General features: G+C 37.3%; 2 protein-coding genes across 4 annotated transcripts; one reads left to right on the top strand and one right to left on the bottom strand.

Annotated features, from left to right (window-relative positions):
- The first annotated feature begins 5,045 nt into the window (after nucleotides 1-5,045).
- Nucleotides 5,046-7,349, top strand: LOC110859463. Its single transcript, XM_022108420.2, has 2 exons — nucleotides 5,046-5,762; nucleotides 5,865-7,349. The coding sequence occupies exons 1-2, from the start codon at nucleotides 5,046-5,048 to the stop codon at nucleotides 7,347-7,349; spliced, it is 2,202 nt and encodes a 733-aa protein (XP_021964112.2).
- A 379-nt stretch (nucleotides 7,350-7,728) lies between these two features.
- On the bottom strand, nucleotides 7,729-14,571 carry LOC110859574. Of its 3 annotated transcripts, none has more exons than XM_035859561.1 (6): nucleotides 14,382-14,571; nucleotides 12,726-13,932; nucleotides 12,458-12,605; nucleotides 11,748-11,818; nucleotides 8,131-8,508; nucleotides 7,729-8,055 (listed from the first exon to the last, which is right to left on the bottom strand). In XM_035859561.1, the coding sequence occupies exons 3-6, from the start codon at nucleotides 12,478-12,480 to the stop codon at nucleotides 7,880-7,882; spliced, it is 648 nt and encodes a 215-aa protein (XP_035715454.1). In that variant the 5' UTR covers nucleotides 12,481-12,605; nucleotides 12,726-13,932; nucleotides 14,382-14,571; the 3' UTR covers nucleotides 7,729-7,879. The 3 variants fall into 3 exon arrangements, 2 of the variants coding, with proteins under 2 accessions (XP_035715454.1, XP_035715455.1); XM_035859562.1 differs by having other exon boundaries at nucleotides 8,154-8,508; nucleotides 14,382-14,570; XR_004837073.1 differs by lacking the exon at nucleotides 11,748-11,818 and having other exon boundaries at nucleotides 14,382-14,569.
- Between the last annotated feature and the right edge of the window lie 12,010 nt (nucleotides 14,572-26,581).

Here is a 26,581-nt window from a genome sequence, read left to right as displayed (position 1 = left end):
GACATCCCCAGAGAAAGACGAGAAGGTTGTTGTTGAAATGGGAAAATCTTGCCTTTTTATATACCCTCAGCCTAATCTAACCAATGCTATAGATGTATGTACATAGAGTCCCTTTGTCATTGTTGTTTTTCCATAAATCTGAAGAAAAGGTTTAAATCTGCCCTTGATCGTTTATTGTAACTGGGGCTAGTACATATACATATCGATTCTGACCTTTGCTACTATATATATCTGATATATACATAGTTGAGTCATAAGTTCTCGTGAATGCATTTCCGGTAATAAATCCCAAAGTATTAGAGCTATCTGTTCGAAATTTTTATGGATTAACAAGGTATTAATATTGTTTAGAAATCATAACTTCTTTGTCAAGATTTCGTCCACGGGCAATTAGACAAGACATAACTCTTGACGGCCACAGGTTGATCGTGGTACGCGCCAATTTTCGTGCAAAAAGTATTTCAGACTTTTCACCGTTGGCAAAAAATTTAATAGAAAAAAAGGCCAGATATTTGTTGTACAGAAGTCTGACATCCGTTTAAGTATGCGGAAGTCAATACGAAGTCATCACCGTGGTGTGCATGGGAGCAAGTTGGCTGGAGAAATGAAATCTCTGTTTTTTACCGCAAAGGGTACAAGTTGAAGCCAAGAATTATTTTCAGAGTGTCCTAAAGCCAAACGTTAATAACCTGAACCCTGGACCCTCCGAAAATCGACATTGGACCTTTCAACAAGAATCTGCTCATGCGCAAGGTGCAAAATTGTCCAAAACTGGCTTCAGACGAATTTTCATGACTTTTTTTCATCCGTAGAACGGTGCTCAGTATCTGCAGACCTTAATCCCCTAAATTATGACTGGTGGTGAAAATTATAGGTACAAGTATGCTCTAAATTTCACCCAAGTGTGGAAGGGCTGAGGTCGCACTTACTGAAGATCTGGCGCTTTTCCCAGGAAATCCGTGCGTGCCGCGATCGAGCAGTTTTCGCCACGACTTATGTCTTGTGTACAAGCCCGTGGAGGAAATTGTGAAAACGAAGTTATGATTTCTAAACAAGATTAATACCTTGTTCATCCACAAAAATTTCTATCAGATAGCTCTAATACTTTGGGCTTTATCACCGGAAATGCATGCACGGGAACTTATGGTCGGACTATGTATGCATAAATTGTGTTTTATGAATTTAATTATATATACAAAAAAACTTAATTAAACTCTATTGTACCATTTGGCAAAAGATTTTGAAAATCCGTCCAAGATTTCAAAAGTTATGGCGATTTAAAAAATAAAAACATTCAAATTTGCCCAATGTGGTGCCACGCCATGGCGGCAAATATGGGTTTTACACGGAAATATGTATTTATGAGTGAACCCTTCATGTGGGGTCTAGTAGATTCTAAAAAACATAATGGGTACCCTGGATACGACTATCACCTCAAAAGTATCCTTTGTAAGACCGTTTTTATTGGCAAAATAATCGAGGCAGATGAGAAACCTGTCAAGTTATGCTCTTAACTTGAACTATAACTTCAACTAACTACATTAACCCGACCTATCGTACGCATGGGTATAAGTTTCCTCTAAACTATTATCCATATTATAATGTGGAAATGTTTGGCTGCAACGGAAGTGAAAGTAATTTTCCGTTACGGAAGTTAAAGTGGAGAAAGTTAAGTTTTGAATGGCGCGAAAATTCAAATTAAAATTAATTGAGGACCATTTTTAAATGTTCATTTTAATGTTCGTTGCTTTCCTTCCATTGGAGACAAAGACTTTCCTTTAATAAACATCTAAAAAATATACTTTGTGGAATTTGGAGTATTAAATTAACTCTCGCCCATCGGCAGACGGGCTTATACGCTAGTACAGTGCATTAGAATTCAATACAATCTGTACATACGTATCCTTGTGCCAGTCAGCTATTCATGTGTAAGTCATGAATAGGAAAAAGGTTGACCTACTTAAATATTCTAACTTGTGGCATTTTTATCCGTTGGTTCCTCAGGTTTCTTTGTGTATGCTGCCATACATAATTTGTGTGTCTTCCATTTCGTAAGCAGAATATTTCTTCTTGGGAACCTTTTTCCTTACAGTAAACATATGGTAGTTAAGTAAAATTTCATTGACAAGTTAGCAAATTATTGATCGTTTTTTTGAAAGTCCTACAAACACGTCTCCATTTTCTAAAGGATACATAAATACGTTAAAGTGACAATGGAATCTTTCCCATTTCAAAATGAACACTGTATGGAATTTATTGGTCTAAAAAATGAAAATCCATTCGATCTCCTTCCAAATGAGGTGAGTAATATGTAAAACTCCAACGAATTAGATTAATAGTGAACTCACCTTATTATGGTTCATCTATTAAAAACCTGTCATTGTTGTTTAATATGTTTAAAAACATGTAAACAGGTAAGTAAAAGTTGAAGATGTGAGGAAGTTGAGAATTTGCATTGTAGGTAAAATGCAAGGAAATATTATGTATGTAACGCATATGTGTGTATGATGGATGGCACGAGAAACTTGCTCGACTCGCTATGCAGCAGTTTCATACTCTCGCTTTGTGTCACCCACCAACGCATACAATGTAAATACATCCAACTTTGTTCATAAAAAACAGAGAAAGATTTATGCATATTATTTATGCGACGGTCAATTCTCGGAATGACCAAAATAACTGCGACTCAGGTCACGTAAGCAGCGCGCTTTCGCGTCCGACCTTCCGTATATAAACGGTAACGGTCCACCACCAAAACAGGTCCAAAAAATCTATGTGCTAAAGCAAACGCTGTTATGCACAAGCGCGTTTCATTAAATCTCACGTTACCTCAAATGAGAAGGAACGGAGAAAATAAATATACACGTATCAATTTGCCTCATAATTAATTATAAATACAAAAATATCAATTTACCCCAAATAATAATAACTATTGCATGCATTAAATATGTGTATGTAATATGCCAAAAGTGTAAATAAAGCAATAATCGTTACATTATTATAAATATTAACCTTTTCGTACACAGTTTAATTATTCACATAAAATCCATCCTCACAAATACAAATTACACAAAAAACACTTATCACAGTTTCTCACGAAACTCAACATGGTCTCGCGAATAAAGTAGGTGTGAACCGAAAAATATTAATTAATTCATCGATTTTTAATTTGATCCAATGAATTTTTTAGTGTGATAAAAATTAAATTAGTTCGAACTTGAGAAAATTAGTGATAATTAGGTAAATTTGAACTATAATTGTTGCAATAATTTTTTGTTGTGAATTGAAGTTAATGTGAATAGTTAGTTGAAGTTAATAGTGATAGCACATTTTTTTAAATTTTTCCACTATTTTTTCAAATCAGTAACTCTTCTAAAATGGCAAAGGCCGAGAAATTAAGGTTGGAGAGGAATGGAATTGCGGCAAAGTTATGCTTTATTGCGCAAGAAGTAGACTATCATAATAAAACTCCGTTTTTGGATTTACCAACGTTGCATAAATATATGGTAAACTGTGATGAAATCACGGAGAAACTGGATGATAACTTTTTAGCTGTGTCGGAATTAGCTCCGGCTGATATCGATGATCATTTGCTTGAGTATCATGAACAGTTAACTGCAGTGCGAAAAGTACAATGTGGGTTACGTGCCATTATAACGTCTCTTATGCCCGTGGGGGGAACTGCAACTGCTACTCCGACAGGTGGAGCGCCTCCTGTACAAGCTATGCGCCTTCCTAAATTTGAAATTCAACAATTTCACGGGGAGTGTTTGGACTGGACCACGTTCAAAGATACGTTTGAAGCTGCAATTCATACGAATCCAAGTTTGTCCAAAGTTCAAAAATTTACCTATTTGAAGTCTTTGTTGAAAGGCGAAGCCGCTAGATTCACAGCAGATTTGACACTAACAGAAGCCAACTACGACTTGGCCTGGATTCAGTTACATGAGCGGTATCAAAATAGAAGAAAAATTACGACAGCAATTTTGGATCGCTACTTTACTCAGTCTCGCAGTAATGGTTCTGCAAAATCCATCAAATCACTTATTGATGGGACAAATAGATGTATTCGATCACTAGAACAATTAGGGTTCTCTATTGAGAATACCATGGAAATCGTTTACGTGCATCAAATGATCAATAAGTTGGATTCTAATGCCAGAGACCTGTGGGAACATACTGTGAAGGACAAGGATATTCCAAAATATTCAGATATGTGAATTTTTAGAACGTCATGCGACTGCATTAGAAGACCATACGTTACAGCACAAGCCGACCCATGAGAAAAAGACCACTGTATTGCATACCAAAACGAATGTGCCAAAACAATCCAAGTGTCAATTAGGTAGCAAGCAGAGTCACCAAATGTATCCATGTGAAAAATTTAAAGTAGCATCAGTACAAGAGCGCTGGGCCATTGTAAAAAATAAGAAACTCTGTTATACGTGCCTAGTTCCAAAGCATGGCAACGCATGTGACAGTGCATTTAAATGCAAAAAGTGTAATCAGCCACATAATTATTTACTGCAAAACAATTCTATGGACAATCAAAGAAATGATCGTCAGAATCCAACGAATCATCGTAGAGAGAGGCCGTTTGAACGTCAGGCTTTAAATCAGCAACAAAATGAACAGCAACCAGAGAGAACAAGCCATGTGTTTCACACCCAGGGGATGAGTGAAAATAACTCGTCCGCAGGAAGTAATGGAACATCGAGTCTGTTCTACACCAATTCGGGTTGACTAGAAAATCAAGAAGATACACATGAAGATTGCTACCCATTAATAGCGACGGCCTGTGTAAAAATAAAAAATAATATAAATAAATTTGCAAACTGCAAAGCACGACTTTCGACAAAGATGCCACCATAAAAACTCTTGGGATCTACTGGAATCCAGTTGAAGATTCATTTGGATTTAAAACTGATATATGTAATAATTCGACAACAACTTCATTAACGAAACGAGTTATTTTATCAGAAATCTCCAAGCTTTTTGATCCCATCGGTTGGTGTGCGCCGGTCTTCATCAAGGCAAAAATATTAATGAAATCTACATGGAAATTGAGGACTGAATGGGACCAGATTGTTCCCGAAAAGATCCAAAATACATGGAACCAGTTCAAAATCGGATTGCAAGATTTGAAATTACTCAAAATTCCGCGGTCTCAAACAGGCCATGCAAGTAAAAAACAAAATATCACGTATTTAATTGGATTTAGCGACGCCTCTGAAGAGGCATACTCGGCTGTGGTATATCTTGTATCGTATGATGCTCATGGATATGGATTGTCGTATTTAATAGCATCTAAGACGAGAGTTGCGCCCCTGCAGAAGCAATCCCTACCGAGATTAGAACTCTGTGGAGCTCTACTTCTGTCAGAATTTATGCCACAAATCGCAAAGGCACTAAAAATTCACTTCAAAAGCATGATAGCTTATACAGATTCTACGTTAGTGCTACGTTGGATAAGGTCGGAGCCATACAAGTATCATACATTTGTAGCTAATCGCATCTCAAAAATTCAAGAAAATTTACCAGCAGAATATTGGGGATTTGTTCGTGGTGTAGAAAATCCCGCAGACTGTGCCTCTCGTGGAATTACTGTCAAAGAACTGATAAATCATCAATTGTGGTGGAATGGACCTAACTGGCTAGTGGAAAGCATTCCTAAACCAGAAGTTCCAGAAGAGTTTCATCAGGTATCCGATCCAAAGGAAGAAAAACGTGAAAATATTGTGTGTCAGATGACAGCTATCAAAGTACAAAATGAGTTATTGCTTAGATATTCATCCATTACCAAATTGCAACGAATCACAGCTTTGTTACTACGATTCTAGAATAATTGTTTATGCTCACTGAAGACTAAACAAGGCCAAGTGAGTGAAAAAATATTATCATGTGGAATATCGACTACTGAATTGGATGGTGCTTTAAAAAAGTGGATAAGTATCGCGCAACAGCAAGAATTCACTCAAGAAATCCTGCAGTTACAAAATAAGGAGAAGTTATCTACAAAAAGCAGACTGTTACCATTAAATCCATTTCTGGATAAGGACCATATTCTTCGCGTAGGCGGAAGGCTTAAACACGCTGAGATGCCTACAGATCAAAAATATCCAATTCTTCTCCCACAATATCACAGGGTAACATACCTCATCATTGAAAATGCTCATTTATCAAACTTGCATGGTGCACCTCAAGTGCTGTTATCTTTTTTACAACAAAAATATTGGATTGTTCGTGGAAAAGATGTTATTAGAAAAGTAATTCGGAAGTGTATCATGTGTACAAGGCTAAGGGCAGAAACCTTACAGCAGATTATGGCAAATCTGCCAGCCTTTAGAGTAAACCCCTCAAAAGCGTTTAAACATACTGGTTTAGACTACGCGGGTCCATATCTAATCAGACCAATCTCGCCAAGAAGTAAAATTACTTTAAAGGCCTATCTATGTATATTTATATGTTGCACGACCCGAGCCATTCATCTTGAAGTAGTTAGTGATGCCACTACCCAGGCATTTTTAGCAGCATTAAGAAGGTTTGTGGCAAGGAGGGGAAAGCCTGCAGATATTTACAGCGACAATGGAACAAATTTCGTGGGTGCTGAGAAACAGCTGAAAGAGTTCATCAAATTGTCAAAATCAAACGAACATAATCAAAAGGTATTCAATACATTGTCAGAGGAAGGAATTACTTGGCACTTTAATCCTCCAGCGGCTCCTCATTTTGGAGGTCTATGGGAGAGTGGAGTCAAGTCTACTAAGTTCCATTTAAAAAGAATTATGGGACTGCAGAGGTTAACGTTCGAAGAATTAAGCACGCTTACGTGTCAGATTGAAGCAGTGTTAAATTCAAGACCGCTTACACCAGAATCAACAGACCCTACAGATTTACGAGCATTGACCTCAGGTCATTTTCTTATAGGACAAGCCTTGACCTCAGTACCAGATTCAGATTTAAGTGAAGTACCAGTTTCAAGATTGATCCGATGGCAATTAATACAAAATATGCTACAACAATTTTGGAAACGCTGGTCCGCAGAATATCTTACAAGAATGCAAGCTCGTCAAAAATGGCTAGTCCCGGTCCCTTCAATTAAATTAGGATCTCTCGTAATTATTAAAGATGATAATACACCGCCGTTGAAATGGAGTCTTGGTCGGATAATTAAATTACATCCTGGAGAGGATCAACAGATTCGTACAGTGACAGTTAAGACAGCCAGTGGAGAACTAAAAAGACCAATTGTAAAAATTTGTTTGCTACCAGTTGACACGACAAACACAAAAGAAGAAAATTCTGAAAGAATCTCAACAGAAGAAACTGATGCATCACCCTCTGTATAAGCAGTATGAACATATGCGACCCCAAGTTGGACGGGCTTATACAACTAGTGAATGCATGGTCAATATTCCACCGAAGTTGGACGGGCTTAGACACTAGTGGATGTATATGTCAATTTGTCCCCTGGAGGAAACGGGCTTGTGCACTAGTGGTTGCATTTTTTATAGAATTTATAAGTGTTAGAGAAATTGTGCAAATTAAATGAAACTGAAATGGTGCAAGTAACTAGAAGGTTAAGATGAGCTGATGAGAACAAATTTATGAGTCAAAATTTGGTGATATATGAAATGATGAAAAAATAGGATGAAGAGTATGAGAAAAAATAAGTGCAAGTTAAAATTTATGCAAATAAATTGAGGATGGACACAAGCAAAAAGGAAATAAGTTAAATAAATATGTTCTCAATTTTACTACAAGAGTTTAGCATTGTAATATCACAAGAAGTACAATAATTTGAACAAAAACAGTGGACTATCCATTTAAGCGTAACCAAATCATAACCGTACAAAATCGTAACTAAATCTAACTAAAACTAGTACGGAGAAATGTATGTTTGCTGGTGAGAACGAACACGATGATAAGATGCGATATGATCATAGATCTCCTCACGATCGGCGCTGGTCCTATTGCAAAGCATACAGGAATACGTCAAAGGATGATAGGCTTCATCATGAAGTCGCATCTCGTCGTACTCAGTGGACTGGAACGCTGAAAATATACAAATCAAGATTGAATGAACGTAAGTTTACTATTATGCAAAGTCGCGTGATATGAAACTACTACCGAAGAAAGATAAGGAAATGTACTCGCCACATTGCGTGCACTCATATGGAACATCGTTCCAAGAGGCTGTTGACCAGGAATCCGAAGACCACGACGATGCATCTCCATCTACATCCATCTCAGCAATGATGGGAGCGTCCACACCAACAGGAATGATAACTGGAGTCACGGCCGCGGCATGAGGTACGGATGAACCAGCAACAGTGGGCAGGGGAGGAGATCTCACGGGAGCAATCACGGTTGCGTTGTCCATCCAAGCGTCAATGGGTACACCATCTTCATCAAATTCTGGAGGTTCCTCGAAGTCCTCGGCGGTCAGTGGAGCAGCGGGGCGTCGGGACAGGGATTCCAAGTCACCCTCCATCCGAAGAGGACACCCTGAAAATAAATTAAAAATAAATTAAACAATAAGTTAATATAGAGTAAAACTTAAGTTAAATTAATTAGTAGTATTAAATACTGGTAATACTACGGCCAATTTGGGCATATTTCGGACCCCTAAGTTCAAGATGGGTGCATGAGCAAACAAGTTTATTTTCGGAAATGTGTGATAGACCGTCGGATTTCTTTCATCAAGAAGTATCAAAAAATATAGACTGTAATTTCTTGGCCCGACCTTGCGACCATCCACTACGAAATAACTGTTAACGAAAAAATTGACAAAAATGACAGTTTGGAGTTGAAAAATTAAAACCTCACATTCAACCCTTATCTTCACGCAATAAAAAAAATGTGGCCATTTGCAAGAAGACATACTCCCAGCATTGTGAAACAGTCGAAACTTTAAGAAAATTTGGATTCAGGTTGGATATAATTACCCATTAAGTTGCAAAGTCTTCCGAAAAAGCAGTAATGGCGGGTGTGATGAAAAATGTTAAATACGAGATGGACAATGGACTTCAGTGTTTTTTGTTCGCGAATGTCTATGACTAGATATATTTAGGATATCATACCAAAATTTAAGATTTCTAGAATCATTTTTTGACCATTTTTAGATCAAAGTTCTCCATCGCCACTATATAGTACGGGATCTCTATAGGGTCGTCATTAGGTCCTGCGAAATGCATGTATGTACATAGATGCAATTACTTTTGGAAATGATAATTATGGTTATTATCTGTCACAAATAAACGACAATTTATTACCTAAACTGTCTTACTGACGGTCATGTCAACAAAATATGTGCTTATTGTTAGTTATGCATGAAAGGTCAACCAAGTGGCAAATTGGAACCGGAGTGGAGGAAATTCAATTTAGGTGTGTAAGTATATTTTTTTGTTTCAATTACAGATTATCGAAAAAATATGGGCCCATTTTAACCTCTCGTGTGTAAAATTAACTCGTCAAGTAAATTCCGACTGGCTGAATTGGTCCTCTAACCGTTATCGAAATTTGGATGTTATAAAATTCAATTTATCCGATCGATCCTGCGGACCCGAGCTATCCCAATATTTTGACCTTTATCCTCAATACATGCACCGAAACTTTACCATTTCCACAAAAATGTTTAATTGTAGGAAAGGAAAATTGCCACGTGACTCGGTGCAAACTTTTATGAGTCATATTTCCAATTTTTTCCTAACTCACGGATCCCACGTTAGCCGACTGACAATGGAGATCTCCCAACGTATGCTCAAAGATTTGGGTTAAACAATCTACAACAAATCTAATTAGCATAAAATTTGCACATGGAACTATCTGCCAATGCGCCGGTTTGGCGAAGATAGTTACATCCAAAAGGGGAAAAATGCGGAGCAAATTAAAAATATGAAAAACTAGTGTATAAGCCCGTCTCCCGCCGGGCGAGAGCTTATTATTTTGCTTTTCGTGAAAATTAAATCGGATTCTTCATAATTCCAGCGAATCATTTTTTTACTTTTATAATTAGCCAGAAATGTCTGTTGGCGAGGGAAGTGAAACTTTCTCTAGTTTTACTTCCGTCACGGAAAATTACTTTCACTTCCGTTGCAGACAAACATTTACAGCTTATAATGTAGACTAGCGGATAAGCCAGTCTCCCGCTGGACGACGGGCTTATTTGATTTTCATGAAAATTAAACCAGATTGTTCATAATTCCACCGAATTATTGTATCTATATTATACGCTGGAAATGTCTGTTGGTAAGGGAAAACTTCCCCACTTTCACTTCCGTCACGGAAAATTACTTTCGCTTCCGTCACGGAAAATTACTTTCACTTCCGTCACGGAAAATTACTTTCACTTCCGTCACGGAAAATTACTTTCACTTCCGTTGCAGACAGACATTTTCAGCTGATAATATAGAAGATTTGCCAGCCTTAGGGGAGCATTTTCTCATATTTTTATGCCAATGTCTCCGCCGAACCTGCGCATTGGCAGATACATAGTTCCATTTGCAAATTTGGAACTAATTAAATTTGTGATGGATTTGTCCAAATCTGCGAGCATACGCTCTAAAACCTCCATTGTACGATTAGAAGGACATACGGAAACTCCTCCAAAACAAATCTATTCCTTTTTTCACCATGTATTAAGTCACATCCCTCACCATACACCTCCATATTTCAATGGAAGACGACTTGGACGTCAACTCATTCCCCACTGAGGGGCTAGTAAATTGGGCATTCCTTCAAGAGCTAAATTTTAGAGTCTCGCACAGCGGAAAAGATACACGAGCCAAGCTCCTCATCCTGCTTCCAAGCATTTTTAGAAAAGCAGTTAATCTAAAAACCCTCACGTATGATGGAAAAGTTAACCACTTCACGAAGGGAATCAAACTGGTTACGGACGATGCTAGCCAAAAAGCTTTATGCAAATTGGAAACCCTTGGAAGTCCGGAGGACACGATGAATTTTTATAAATCCACGAAGGAGCATCACACAGCCGTTCTGAAATTAAACGTAAGGCTCAAGAAAGTCTATCTCAAGTTTAGTGGGGAGTTTGTGCTTCAACTTTTGGATAGATTCAAAGAAACCTGTTGTGGTTAGTCAAGTACGTTACTTATTTGAGGCTTCCACAACTACCGCGAGTGAAGGAGCTGATTATACGAGATATGTTTCCAGGTGAGTAATGCTAATGGATTTATTTCATAGTGAGATTTGTGGGACGTGTTCTAGCGCCACCTGTCCGACGACGCTATGCATTACAAGCGAAATTCAGTATTAGCTTGCATGTTGAATTCCTGTGGTCCGTCGGACTGCCTATTTTTTGAGTGGCGCAGTTAGCATATAGGCAAGAATTAAGGGCTCCGCCACATCAGGGGCCCCCACGTCTGCTAACCGTGGTAACCGTAGCCCGTCTCCCGGCAGGAGACGGGCTTATTTGATTGTGGTGAAAATTAAGTAGGATTGTTCAATTATTTTCAATTATTGTGGAAATATTTTCCATATTATCCATATTATTAACTGTAAATTTCTGTTGGCAAAGGAAGTGAAACTTTCTCCACTTTCACTTCCGTCACGGAAAATTACGTTCACTTCCGTTACAGACAAACATTCCCAGCTTATAATATAGAGAAGAGAAGAGATTACATAATTACTGTACAGCAGAAATTATTGCTAGAGAATTTTCGCCTCGTACATATATTTTTAACCACTGTGCCTGCACAAATAAGTGCAATTTTTATAATAATACTTACAGTATACCAAGGAAACGACCAGGATCTTCAGGATCAGTTTTGTAAATATGAGCAGCATATACAGGAAAAGTCTAAGATGACAATGAACTTATTCAAAATTATTGACCTCTTTAAGGTACATACATTTTGGGCAGATTAAATTAGCTCAAAATATTGTTAACAAGGGAACCTCAACTACTGTTCGATCTCGATTTCCTTCGGAATAGCCTTAATCGACAGATACTTTAGTGAAACTAAAACTTTGTCATAGAACATTCGGTGCAAAATCGCGTTTTCGCGAAATTTTTGCAAATTTTTTGCAATAATAAAATTGTATTTTGCATTAGTAAATTTTCTAAATTTTGTTGCATTTCAAGGAAAGAAGAATTCAAATTTGCGAAATTTTTCCGATTGTCGCAATTTGCAAAAAATGGCAAATGTTTGCATATTTGAATTCTTCGTTCCTTTAAATGCAACAAAATGTACAAGTCTTACTAATGTAAAATACAATTTTCTTATTGCAAAAAATTTGCAAAAATTTCACGAAAACGCGATTTTGCACCGCATGTTCTATGAAAAGGTTTTAGTTTCACTAAATTATCTGTCGATTAAGGCTATTCCAAAGGAAATCGAGGTGGGACAGTTTTTGAGGTTCCCTTGTAAGTTATAAAACTTGCTAATAGTTTGGTAATTTTTAGAAAGACGAAACTTTAAGGACTTGTCTTCCTTACCTTCGCCACTTTGAGTATACCATGGAACAGGTCAGCTTGCCGGATATGGATCCCTACTGTGTGAAAGTGGTTGATGTCATGTTCCCGAATTGTGGTACGCCAATTTCACAAATTGTCAGACTGGAAATTACCTATCCAGTAACTGAAGCTGCTTATAATAAAATTACCATAAAGTTAGCTAAGCTTTTTCCAAACGTTCATAATCCTCACTTAAATTCAGCTAGACATACTAGCCAAGATATATAATGTATAAACATACCGTACATACCGTATTTATAGCCCTATTCTAATTATAGCCGGTCTAGATCCAAATATAGCCGGGTCTAGAGACCAAGATTTCAAAATTGTTGCCGGGTCTCTACAGAGAGTAGGGCGTCTCCGTGATAACGATTTTGACCTTTAATACCTTTGGCACTGGTAGCAATTTCAGTAATGTCTCATCTAATTGCTAAAATAATAAACCTGAAAACATTTCAACTATTGTGATATATAAAATTCCATTTAACAAAAAATATACGTTACTCACGCTTTTTTTGTACAAATCCACCTGGTATGGAATGAGTTAACAAAATTTTGGGAGATTTATGAGATATTTATGAAAGCCACATAGATGCCAAAAATTGTCATACCACCCACATAAAATTCTATGAACAATTAACAATTCTGGAGTGTTTTAACAATATTCTGAAATTTAAAAAAATGCAGTTTTGGAAACGCTTTGGAACAGTCATTTTTTCGAGTTCTAAAAAGGTTGGAAAATTTAATTGATTGCGTTACATGGGAAATATTCCCGATAATTAAGGAGTGAAGTTATCCATACATAAATTACATAATGGGTCGATTTTTTGGTTAAAAGTTTAATATTAGTTGATAATATGTATAAATTTAACTTTATCTGTAAAGCAATATTTTCCGTCCTGATGACGATCGCAATCGAAATGAAAAGCATGACATCAATTTTAAAAACAATAAAGTTTTTTCTTCTTAATTCTACATTCATAATGTCTGTGAACAATAATTCTCCCAATTTAACTTTAAATTGTTCAAGTTGTCGACGTTTGTGTCGTCATCGGTGAATATGTTTGATTATTGTTTGCTCGAAATGACCGGAGTGGTCGCACTGTAGGTGTCGAGTTATTGGGCTGATTTGCTGGAAAAGTCGCATTGTTCCAGTGAACGAACCCCTCTCCGTTGTAGGTTCCATTTCGACCACTTTCAGCTAGAAGTCTTTCTGCATTGTTGTCTGGGATTATCACCGTCGGTTTAATTGTGCTTGGACGCTGTGTCGTAATGGCAGGTGGCAATTGCGCTGTTGCCTTTCTACTTAACAATATATCCAATTTTGACTGTAATTGCGGCATTTTCGATTGCAAGAACTCCAATATGGTAGTGATTTTGTTGAGTTGAGTTGTATGCTGATATTGAATATCTTGACGAGCAACCCCACCAGTTAAAGCTTCTGAATAGGAAGGTTTCTGTGAGAAAATAAGGATGTATTTTTTCGATGTTGAACGTACAGTAAGTCTCATAATTATGCAACCGTTTTTTCACCTGGCTTATCTTAAAGGTGCTTAACATCTTGATTCTGACTAGAATTTACCTGTTTGCATAATTTAGGTTGTGGTTGTCGTTCTTTTTCAGATTAATGTCAAAAATGCCAAGGGTCACCATTTTTACGAAAAAGTTTGTTTTTTCAAAGTTGAAAGTGGATAAGATACTACTGGTAGTTCTACCAGTAGTATCTTATCCAATTATCTTATTCTGTTTTTGATCTTATTCAAAAACTGAGTGGAATCTATGCAGAATATTTCTGGGTAAAAATTTACAATTCAGATCCCATACATTTTTTTTGCATAGGCTAGACCAAACCCCGGTAGGATAATTATAAGTCTGACGGTATCATTATATAAAAAATACATCTTACCATAGCAAGTAGGGCACCCGTGAGTACAAAGTATTTGAAAATGAAAAACAAGAAATTCATAATTTCAGAAGGAAATATTGGTAACTGGTAACACTTGAGTATGCGAAATATGTATGTGTATGGTGAGTGAACTGGCGATTGGAACAGTCGTCTTATAAATATGTACTCCTGGTCCAGAAGCAGTGAGAAGAATTTATTTTTGATGCAGCTTATTCTACGTATGGTATTAAATAATTGATGCATGACGTAAATTTGTGTGATGCGTAGTAGATAGATAAATAGATGAGGACGAGAAGAATGAATTCAATTTGAGTCAAGTCAATTAAGTCAATTTAGACAATTATCTCAAGTCAATGCGCTTTCGGGGTGGGTGGTAGGTTGACTGTTTAAATGCACATTAAAAAGAAACGGATGTGTGTCAGCGATTGCACAGTATTTTTATTCTTAGTTGGCTAAGTTGGGGAGATTATTTGCAAAACTAGGGTTGCACCAGACTCATACTTGAGATAAATGTAATAAATTTGTCTATGGTAACAAGACGCGTGATATTTTTTTCGTCCCACCTCAACAAACAATCTGCATTTTTAGGAATTTCTGAGTGATGCCGCTTGTAATTCAATGTTAATAAGTAATTAATTTGTAAAATTGCATTAAAAGCCCTGATAGCACTAAAATTAATTTGAAATCCCCCACTACACGTGGACATTTCTTATATATATAAGAAACCTACCTACCCTTCTACCCTTGGGGATAACAAGACCACCAAAACCCGCAAAATTCCAATAACCAAAACACCCGGGATATAATACCCAAATCTGAGACATTTAAGCGAGGCAGCAAATATGTGTAATTTAATATTATTAAACATACTAATCAATACATTGTCCCGGACCATGTCCATTCTTTTCGGGACCACTGAGTTCGTATAACGGCAAAGCTCCTACAAACTTACTTTTCCAACGTTGTGACCAAATTAATCATTCTCTTAATCTGGCACTTACATAAAGGGTGTTAATAAAGTCCGATCCCATGAATTTTTTGGAGCGCGGTTGTTACAAATTCAGCTGGAACTTTTGAACCAGTGAAGTTATTTATTTCAAATTTTTACCATGGGAGGAACAACTAAACGTGTAAGTCATGAGCATCTTAGAGTTAAGATACAAACATTGCATCAGCAGGGGTTTAAACCTGCAGAAATTGTGCAAAAATTGGGCTGCAGCCGCAGAACTGTTTGGAAATGGAAGAACAAAAATTTTGTCCACGACAAAAAGCGACCCGGGCGACCCAGAAAGGTGTCACCTACCACAAAGAGAATGATTAAAAACAGACTTTACAAGAAAACCGGTAGTTCATTACGTAATTGTGCAAGGGAGTTAAATGACTCAAAACGCTATAAAGAGAAGAAGAAGCAAATTAACTATGTGACCGTGCAAAAATTTGTGAAATCTACGAGGTGGGGTCACACAGCTTACAAACTAACCAAAAAACCTCTCATGTCACAAAAAAATATCGATGACCGTCTGAAATTTGGAGAACTCCTTCAGAAAAGTGGCCATTTGAGTGAAAAAAGACTTGGTGAAGAATTGCGCAGTCACATCCTTTGGACTGACGAATCTATTATTGAGCTATATCCAAAATTGAACCAACAAAATGTTCGTTACAGGACAGAAAACAAATCGGATGTACCATCAAGAGCAGTCCCAAAATTCGGGCTTAAAGTTATGGTAGCGGGTGGATTTTGTGCACGTGGCGTGACTCCTCTACATATCATACCAAAAGGCCAAACAGTCAATGCAAAGTATTATATGGAAAAAATATTACCTATCTATTTCGATAGCATGGGGAACAAGGAAATATTTCCGAATGAAAGAAAAATAGTTTTCATGCAGGATGGTGCTACAGCCCATACAGCAAAAGCGAGTTTGAGTCTCATCAAGACGCAAGTTTCAACGGTCTGGAGCAAGGGGGTGTGGCCCGGAAACAGCCCAGATTTGAATCCCCTGGAGAACCTGTGGTCCATACTTAAGGAAAATGTATACAAAGAACCACAACCCCGGACGAGGGAAGAGCTAGTAAAAAAAGTTCAAGATGTATGGAATTCGATTCCCACAGACACATTGGAAAAATTAGCACAGAGCCTTAAACAAAGAGTTGAGGGCATGGTTAAAGTAAATGGTAACAAGACCAAATACTAAGGTAAATATGTCGAACATTTTTTGTAAGTATCACGGGTAGTTTTTTTTATACTAGCCTTCACTTTTTATAGGAAAAATGGGATCGGACTTTATTAACACCCTTTAAATAGGCACTTACACACTAGCTGGCGAATCATCTTTATTACGTGCATAGTAACTTTATTGTTGCATATACAATTCTAGAATATACGTACCTAATTTTTTAAGTATACGTATGCTTAAACATACGAATAAATAAACTTGACTCGACCATAACCCACAAACTAAGGTGAACTTTCCAACCGTTATAGCCAAATTATTCAATATTTCAAACCGATAAAAATAAATCACTGAAACCATATGCACCAAAATTGTGAAAAGAAGCATACCACAAAAGATTATAAATACGGTCGAAATTGATTGAGAGAGGTTCATAGATTTAACGCGCGCCGGAGGACGCATCTTGGCCATAATAAATTTAGTATGATTCTTCATTTTAGCGGATAGGGCGCCTGACCGTGACGAATTTATTTTAAAGTAGTCATAACACCCACTCTCCAAGAAGGCGCTAATTATACGGCCCAAGTTTGATACGCCTGTGTTGTGTAGCTGGAAGGATGTAAGGCGTCCGAGAATTGGACGCTTTCCGATAAAAAAGTTTATCCAGTAATAGTGCCTGCAATTAAATATTAATTCATTATTTCTCTTCGGAACTATTTAGGTACTTCTAACCTTGACAGGTAATCGAAATATTGCTTTAACGGTAGTGTATTGTCCACCCATGCAGTCCTATCACATTTGACTAATTCTTGCTCCAGCATTTCTTCAAATCGAGCTCGATTTTTTAGTAGGCTTAACCATCCATCAGGAAGATATTCACGCTCATACGGGTGCTGTAAGCTGAATGCTAATATATCATCGTAGGTATCCGGGGATTGCTGTTACATAAAAGTACGTTGGACGTAAAATCTATGAAATATATTTTTTAGAGGATCATGTAACTGCTCATTACTGCTAATTTTTGAATCCATACTGAACTGGTTGGCGTGGTTGATCGAAATGATATTCCTAAATTTTGACCCTTGGCTGAACTGGATGGTCGAATTGAATCAAACCTTGGACGGCCTGCAGTATAGCCAAAGTGTCTCTCTGCTGCGAAATCGGCCAATGCTTTTGCAAAATTAGTTAAGTGCATTCCCAACTGTCTTACTTCGGAAACATATTTAGTCACAATATTTGGACCTACAGTTGACACAAGGCTATCCATGTAATCAATATAGACTGCATGATCTGGTGGTGACATTAGCCTAAACTCAGATTCAGAGTTTAATTCATGATATGCGTTTTCCACATAAAGGGATGCGTTGTACCAAAGATTCGGCGGACATTTTTTTACTGATTGATAATTGGGGTTATTTTGTCGGTAGTTGCAAACAGGTGTTGCTACATCATCAAAATAGCTTACGCTTATTTGAGGAAGTGGCGCACAAACGTAATTGAGAAGAACTCCAATATACCCTACAATATGTTCAAAAGTTAGTTACTTGTGTGTCAAATTTATTAAGGAGTTTCTATTGGATAACCTTGTGTGAATATGACACAGACCAAAAACCATGACCCTAATCCAATCCTGACGACTAATCTCGTGCCCACCTCCCCTACAAGGCTGTACGCCTGGCCGACAAAGTTACTGAAGAAAAGTGTCCAAGTGGAAACCAGCGGTTCAGCTTGTATGCTGCGTAGATACATGGTTAGGAGCAGTGTCATCATTATAAAGGTAGACAGCAGGCAAATCCACAATGCTGAATGAAATGGTGTAACGTAAATTCTAAAATTGTACTTTGATTCGGACCAACAGGTTAGAAAATTAAAGGCCTTATCTCCCGTGATGAAGACGTGATCCGAGAAAGCGATGCCCTTCCTAGTCGCATGGAGAGAACGCCTGGGTCAAGGTGGGAAACTTGAAATTATGATTAACATTAGCTATAGATAAATATTTTCCCACGAATAATGAGCAAATTCTCTTTACACATTTAGTGCGGGATAATAGACTGTATTGTACTGTTTTACATTTACTGACTCAGTAACGTTCAATACTTCGTCGGATGGATTAAGGGACATCAATAAAGTATGTCGAGCAAAAGTCAAAAATTTTTAGACCACCCTTTTTTGATAATAGGGAAACGAGTGAAAAAGTTGTGTTCGAATATGCAATACAATTGCATTTTCATTTGAATTAAAATATTTGATTTCCTGGGGGAAATTGTGAACAAATATTAAATATAGACAATTTGAGTGAGTAAATTGAAGTGTGTCAAGCTCCGGGAAAAATTGCCTATAATGGAGCAAAAAATCCAATTTCGCTAAAATAACAAAAGTCGACGTCAACTAGGGCACCCAAAACCGGTTTTTCCGATTTTGTAAGACAGGTTAAAAAACGATTTTCGATTTACCCGAAAACCGGTTTTATGATTTTAAAAAACTGTTTTGTAAAAAACGGTATTCGATTTTTGATTAAAATTGTTTCAGAACCACAAAATATTAGTTATTTCTTGTTTGTCATGCAAAAATAAATTGTACTGAAATATTTTTTTCCAAATTAATGCCAAAAGTTTGTTCAAGTTTAAATTTTACCACATTATATTTAACACATTTTAAAAATTTTGTAGAAAACCGGTTTGAAAACAGGTTTGAAACCGGTTTTGGAGAAAATCTAAAACCGGTTTTACGAAGATTTAAAAAACCGGAAAAATCGAAAACCGGTTTTACGAAAGTTTTTCAAAATCCAAAAATCGAAAACCGGTTTTACAAAATTTTCCGATTCTGGATGCCCTAACGCCAACAGACTCAAACCCCTTACCCCCTCCCCCCTCAATAATCGTTAACATTTGTTCGACCTCCTCCACCCTATAATTTGTTGCCGTAATATATGAACGGGCCCTAATTCGGAATGTCTTTTCGATAAAGGCAACTTTATAGAAAAAAACGTGACGTACCTATACATGAAGTAATCCTCATCATATATAATTGGCTGGGTGTCTTCATCAGGATGAGTGACATCAGGATAGAGGCCAGTAAACGTCAAATGATAAATTGTCATGTTGCTTCCACATAGAACTATCTCGCTGATACCGGCAACTTTGGTATTTTTTGCTTTCAACTTACTTTGACAGCCGTACGAAACATACGGTTTGAATATTTCATCGTGCTGCGCACCAACGTATAAAGTTGGGGCTAAAGCTTCGATCATTTCGTCTAACTGCTCATGAAAGCCTAACTTTACTTGGGTTGACTTTTTAATTCTTGAAATCCAAACAATCCTTGGGACTAAATTGGTTATGTGGCCCGCTGTAATGAATTCAACGCTATTTTTCGAAAAACAGTGATTGCAGACCAAAACTAATTCAGATTTGGAAATACTCTTCCGTTTTGTTTGAATCTGAACTATAAAGACGGTAGTGTATATCGGCTGGATTTCATTAATATAGAGTTACCTCGTGAAAAAACTTTTCCTGGGAAACTGAAATCGGTCGTTCGGATCCCAATTGGTGAACCAAAATATGGCAAATGGACCTTTAAAATATTGTTTACCCTGGAACATCTCTGTCCGCAGTATGATCGAAGGTACTAACAAATTTCGGCCAGAGTTAACCGCATGTGAGAGCTTTTTAACTTGAGTTGTTGGCAGGTTTGACGACTTGTCTAATATTTCTGGAGGATTGGATAAGACAAGTATGACCAGCATATTTAGGATTGAGGAGGCTCTAATATGTTGAATAGAGATAGTAGGCAGGTCATCGTAGTCCGCTTTTCTCAAAATGTTTGACCTATTTGTTATCTTATAGAACGTGTTGGGCGTTTGAATTTTAAAATATGGTTGGAAATTGGTTTCCAAGTTAAACTGGTCTGTCACAATGTGAATATGGCTACCGGGCGATAGGTCACCAAATTCGGATAGTAAGGCGATAAGTTCGGTCATTTTGTTAGGAATTATTTTTTGCGATTTGGTATGGAAAAATATTCTATACCAAAATGGCAGATATGCAAAATATTTTATACCAAAATGGCAGGTATGCAGGATAACCTGATACATATGATGGACAATGAAATAATTTTTGCTTTGGGAACATACGTGCTCAATCAGGATAAGTATGTGCATAATTTAAACATGGCTCGAGTAAAGTTTAAGTAAATTGTCAACATATTAGTGTTCCAATTATTTACCTGAGCAAGCACTTTTAAACCTCCAGTACAAACTTTATGCAGCCCGAGTTAAAAGCTGTTGTGACCATCATGTGAGTTTTTTTAGCATTCCATTATGCTAAAAATGTAGTCGCAATGTAGTAAACATGTAATCGTAAAAACATGTAGATGTAAATGTAGTAAAAATATAGTAAACAGGTAGGTAAAAATGTCGCTGGAGGTAAGAGTTTGTACAATTTAACTTATATTCGTTCCCTAGAAACCATTCATGCCAAATTTCAGCTACCACAATTACCATTTTTTTTAAATTATGACCCACCCACCAATACGACCCGCATCGGTCAACCGCTAGATTAAGTTAGCTGTGCTTGGAACTTAATTCGGCCTTTGACCTATACAACCTATATTCAAAAGTTCAGGATGGCAATATAGGCAGACATACACCCTGACGGACATGATGGTTGCATTATGCAGCCTTTTACCCATGCAAAATTGCCAAATATTAGCGGAACGCGTGCAAGTATTTTTTGGCTTCTTTGTACTACAGTTTATTCTCAGTTAAATGAGTCAATTTAAAAAATAATTATGTCTATCATCATACTTATCTGGATCTAATGAGCCAAATACCAGTAAGGACGCCGTAATAACAGGGAATGAAAACTACATGTGCATTATTGTCCTATGTTTAATAACTTCCGTTCAGTAATTTAAAGTCCATGCATAACTTATCCGAAAAAAAACAAGTTTGTAGAGTATACATATGTACATAGGTTAATTGAGAGCTGATATTTTTAAAATGAAACAACTATATAGGTGACGTTACTTCCCAGCTTTTGTTCTAAACAAATTTTAAAAGATAAACTTGAAGCATAATTATGTATTTTTACTAAGTACATAAATTCCTAATACCGTGTATTACCGCATGCGTAGTAAGATTAGGTATTATGCACCATAAGAGTAGTATGGTGACGCTCTATTACCATTTCTTCCACCAAGTGGTAGCAAAGACTACCAGCCTGGTTAATTTGAGAGTCTCAATTCGTCCACCACCGCGGCAAGGCAGTTTTTAGTCTCATCCCAAAATTACACTACATTTCCCGAATGACCCGAATTATTTTATTATTTTACAGTAAGGAAATTATCTGGCGCATTAAGATTTATTGGGCCACACTTCACTAAAACCCTTGCGGGCTCAAAGTGACAGCTACACATTGCTGATAACATTAAAACTCATAAAAGACCATGAATACATTTTTGCCTTAATACGTGTTCCAGCTTCTCCATACGATGGGATTCGTTCAAACTCTATAATCTTATTGCCCCTCTTACTGTATTCAGGATATTCATTATCTCCTGTATCCCCGATTGCGTGAGAAATTTATAATTTTCTACCAAAAATCCTGCGATCGCAAACGACATGAAACCTGTACAGAGTAAGAAGGCAGGCAGAATTAGGTCAACAGAAACAGCGTTGGACTCGTGAAATGTGACTGGTTCCCGCAAATTTCCTAGGCACTCTTGAACAGCCTTAAAATAAGTGCAACGGCTTGACAACATTTTTTTCTGCGTCAAGATGATAGGCAAAGTCTTCAGTTTGGTCCACATCTGAATCAACCCAGACTCTTGAATGCGTCTCAATCCATTTAGGAGGTAGGGCGTAAACAAGTTTAGGTTAGTTTTCCGGTAAAGCACTACTCGAAATGGTGAGTCACCACTATTCTTGACAATGTGACGATTTCCAGTATATTTAAAATGACGAGCCTCAGCCTCCAACGTATCCTTAAAATCGAACAGTGCTACCATTGGGCGAGAACGTGATGAGTTCTCTGTAACAATTTCTTTCAACATTTCTTTTACTGAGTTTTCGTTGATTGACAATAGGTTGGAGCGAAATTTGGTTAAGAACGTCTTAAAGTTTGTGTTCTTCGTTGAACTGGAGATTAGTTGCCGAAGAACGACGTCTTGAAGATAGGTGCGCCCGTCTCCAGCAGGTAATACATAGTAATCCATTGCTACCATGGTAATATTCCAGTTCACAAGTTCCTCAACCCCGCGGGGAGTTTTAAGAGGAAAGAGGACAGCAAGGAATGAATATATCGATCCCTGATAATAATTTACCATGAGGAAGAGATTCCCAAACAGCCATATTGTGAGGAGAATGAAGGCGGCTTTTCCATTACGATACAACTTTGTAGAACTCTCGCCAACCTGGCCGAGGAATATGAACGTTACCATAATCAGCTTTGCACCAAATAAAGCAGGCCATCCAGTCCCTGTCTCTGGTATTGCCCTCATTTTAGAAACATATGCGCCATGTATCAGTCCCTTACAACCCAATAGAGTTAAGAATCCTGCAACTGAGACAACGCTGATCAAGAGGCAACACCAAATCTCCCAATCGAAGGGCGACACGAAAGTGGCCAGACCATTCGAAGGAGAGGGTGGATTTGTAAGAGTTATAAAATCAATTTTTCGTAGGTTAACTTCGTCCAAGCCATAGCCGAAGGTTTTATTATAATCAATTGGTACTATTGGCTCATAGCCAAAACTCTTGTAGTTATGTATAGAGGGGTATAAATAGTTGTCTTTTAAAGTCAAATTGTATTTGTTCGTAATTATCGCAAAGGGACAAAAGTCTAAATCTCCAAATTTTAAAGATCCGTCTTCTAATATGGCGCACTTCCCTATTCTTGATATTTGTACTAAGATGTCGTATTTATGGAGGTCCTTATTGTGAGCGTCCCAGGTTTGGCGTATGACAAGTAACGATAATGTCTTCATTTTGGAGAACATCATATCATCACAGGTTAAACATGGAACACTTAGTGCCGAGCTAGCACTATCCTGGAAAACGACTAGTTTCATGGTACGCAAGAATACAACGTGCCGAGCCAGGCAAACTAAATCTTGGCTCCCATGATAGTAACCAAAAACAAATTCTTGCTGGAATGATTCAGCAGATGACAGGATTAAGGCTTCGCACTTAGTCTTCCATTCCAATGACGCGACCAAATTAACGAAAATTACTTTCGACCGAGCAGATTTCTCTGTGTCATGATACCCATACACTCTTAAGTATTTTAAGGCTTCCATTATATATATATTTGAATATAAGGATTCCGGGACTAACAAATTGTGCACGGGGGTGTAGGAGTTATCAACCCTTACGATATGGAAATATGGGTAATCTGTGTCCAAATCTGTTAACCTATCATGGCGCTCAGTGAATATGAACGTGAGATCGGCATCCAGAAATAAGTCGCTCCAAACTGTGCATGCAAAGGGAGATGAAAATATGACGATTGCGGAAAGTAGGATGGAAATCCAGTAAATGAGCGACATGTTGTTTGAGAATAACTTGCAATTCTTATCTAGGTCAAAGTTTGGTGCTAATGCTAAACAAAATACATGATTTCAAGGCAGAGTGAGAGCTATATTTCGCGGACATGTGGTCAGATTGGCTTTGGCTCCTATTTTTCATAAACCTATTTAGGTATATACATAAGTACGTATACACTTTCGCATTTCTCCAAGTACCATTTTAAATTTTTAATGAACTGAACAATTCAACATACCACATTGAAAGACATTACGTTATAGGTACATTAAAACGCAGTCTCCGTAATAACTAATAAACCGTAGTAACGTTGGAAGTAGCTCACCCTGCAATATATATAAGGATGTATATAATTTTGCACCAATGGTGCCGAATAAGTGCACAAAAGAAGTATAAAACTCTATAATTTGGTTCCAATGGTGCATTATAATCGAAATATGTAGGTGTAGAATTTTGAGATTTGTTGCATCAATAGTGTAGAATAAGGCGGAATAATAATGATTTGGACATAACTTTGCACTAAAGGTGCGGAATAAGCCGACAAAAGAGATCATAGTTTTCATTGTATGATTATGGTTATGATTATGAATATGATTATGGATATGATTATGAATATAATTATGGATATGATTATGAATATGATTATGTATGGATATGATTATGAATATGATTATGTATGGATATGATTATGAATATGATTATGAATATGATTATGAATATGATTATGATTATGAATATGATTATGGATATGATTATGAATATGATTATGAATATAATTATGAATATGATTATGAATATGATTATGTATGGATATGATTATGAATATGATTATGAATATGATTATGAATATGATTATAGATATGATTATGGATATGATTATGTATGGATATGATTATGAATATGATTATGAATATGATTATGTATGGATATGATTATAGACATAAAAAAATTTCCCTAGCAACATCAGAAATTTCAGTAGCAACAAAAAAAAATTCCTTAGCAACGTAAAACAAATTTCGTTAGCAACGTAAAAAAATTTGCTTAGCAACATAAAAAATTTGCTTAGCAAAAAAAATTTCCTTAGCAACATAAAAAAATTTCCTTAGCAACGTAAAAAAATACTTTTTACACGAAATTTTCATGTAAAATTTGAAATGTTGCCCATCTTAAGGACGGGCTTATTGGCTAGTTTAAAATAACATGCCTGGCAATACATTTAGAGCTTACGCTGGGGAGCAAAATAAATTGTATAGGACGGCCCAGTCTCACGTTGCCCCGACCCAGTCTCACGTTGCCCCGACCCAGTCTCACGTTGCCCCGACCCAGTCTCACGTTACCCCACTAGATGGCGCCAAAATATTTTAATTATGGTGACACGAGGGACTGAATTGAATGAAAGAAAGAATGAGGGAAATTGATGAGTGAGGGGAATGAGTGATGTGAGAGGAATGAGGGAGTGAAGGCACGCTGCGGCCGGGGTATAGGCCAGATTGCATCAATTCCACGGACCTTTTTCTGCAAATATTTTTACATATTCTTCCGTCCTGAGGTCTGGAAGGACCGTCAGTGAAATTTCGTTGAGCTTCACCCCCTGGGGGGCAAAATGGCCCCCCGGTTGACCTTTGACATTAAAATTGGCTTAGGTTGTGGGTCTACGTGTGTGTAGCTTACCTCCCAAAATTGGAAGCATTTGGTCTCCTACAACGCCAGGCACCGTATGCACGATGCGGGGGCCTTATGGTCGGATTTGGCATAAATTTTTTAACGACTTTTTTTGAAGTATTTGTGCCTATTAGGTGTGTTGCGGACTGATAATACACACTGTATCATTTCAGGGGGACCACACCCCCTGAAGATGCGAAAATGGCCCTGTATAATTTTTTCTGCGGTGATCCCTTGCCTTTGTAGTGTTTCTATAAACTTCTTAACACATTTGGATAACGAAGATATCATTTTCGCTCAATCATTTCAGAAAATGATTGAATGCTATCAGATATTTTTATGTGTGCAAATTCAGGCTATTTCGGCTATATTTTTGATGATTTTCGAAAAATTCCTGCTTCCAAACGAGACGTGACATCATCAAATCTCTTCCTTGTGGTGAAACCCCCAGATGGGTAGCCTCGTTTAAGACATCTACGAACCCATGAATGCGGTCGCGCACTGCGCCACAAAGGCGCGAAGTTGGCGCAAAACGCAAAATTTTGATCTTTGGACGCCGATAACTTTGCACTGGATAGGAAAAATTTATATGATTTCGGATTAGCTCGCAAAGATCTATCGAATGCAATAGTTTTCAAAGCCGCACCCACTCATATGGGGAAAACTCCTCCCAGGGGGTGTGGTCCCCCTGAGATGAAACAGTGTGTATTATTAGTCCTGAATCTACCTAATAGGCATAAATACTTAGTCGTTAACTATAGTCGTTAAAAAATTTATGCCAAATCCGACCATAAGGCCACCGCATTGTGGTATGGCGACACTTG

This window comes from Folsomia candida, unplaced genomic scaffold (genome assembly GCF_002217175.1).
Source record: "Folsomia candida strain VU population unplaced genomic scaffold, ASM221717v1 Fcan01_Sc026, whole genome shotgun sequence".
Classification (NCBI taxonomy): domain Eukaryota; kingdom Metazoa; phylum Arthropoda; class Collembola; order Entomobryomorpha; family Isotomidae; genus Folsomia; species Folsomia candida.
The sequence above is the reverse complement of the archived record's forward strand: the minus strand, read 5'-3'. Positions and strand labels throughout refer to the sequence as shown.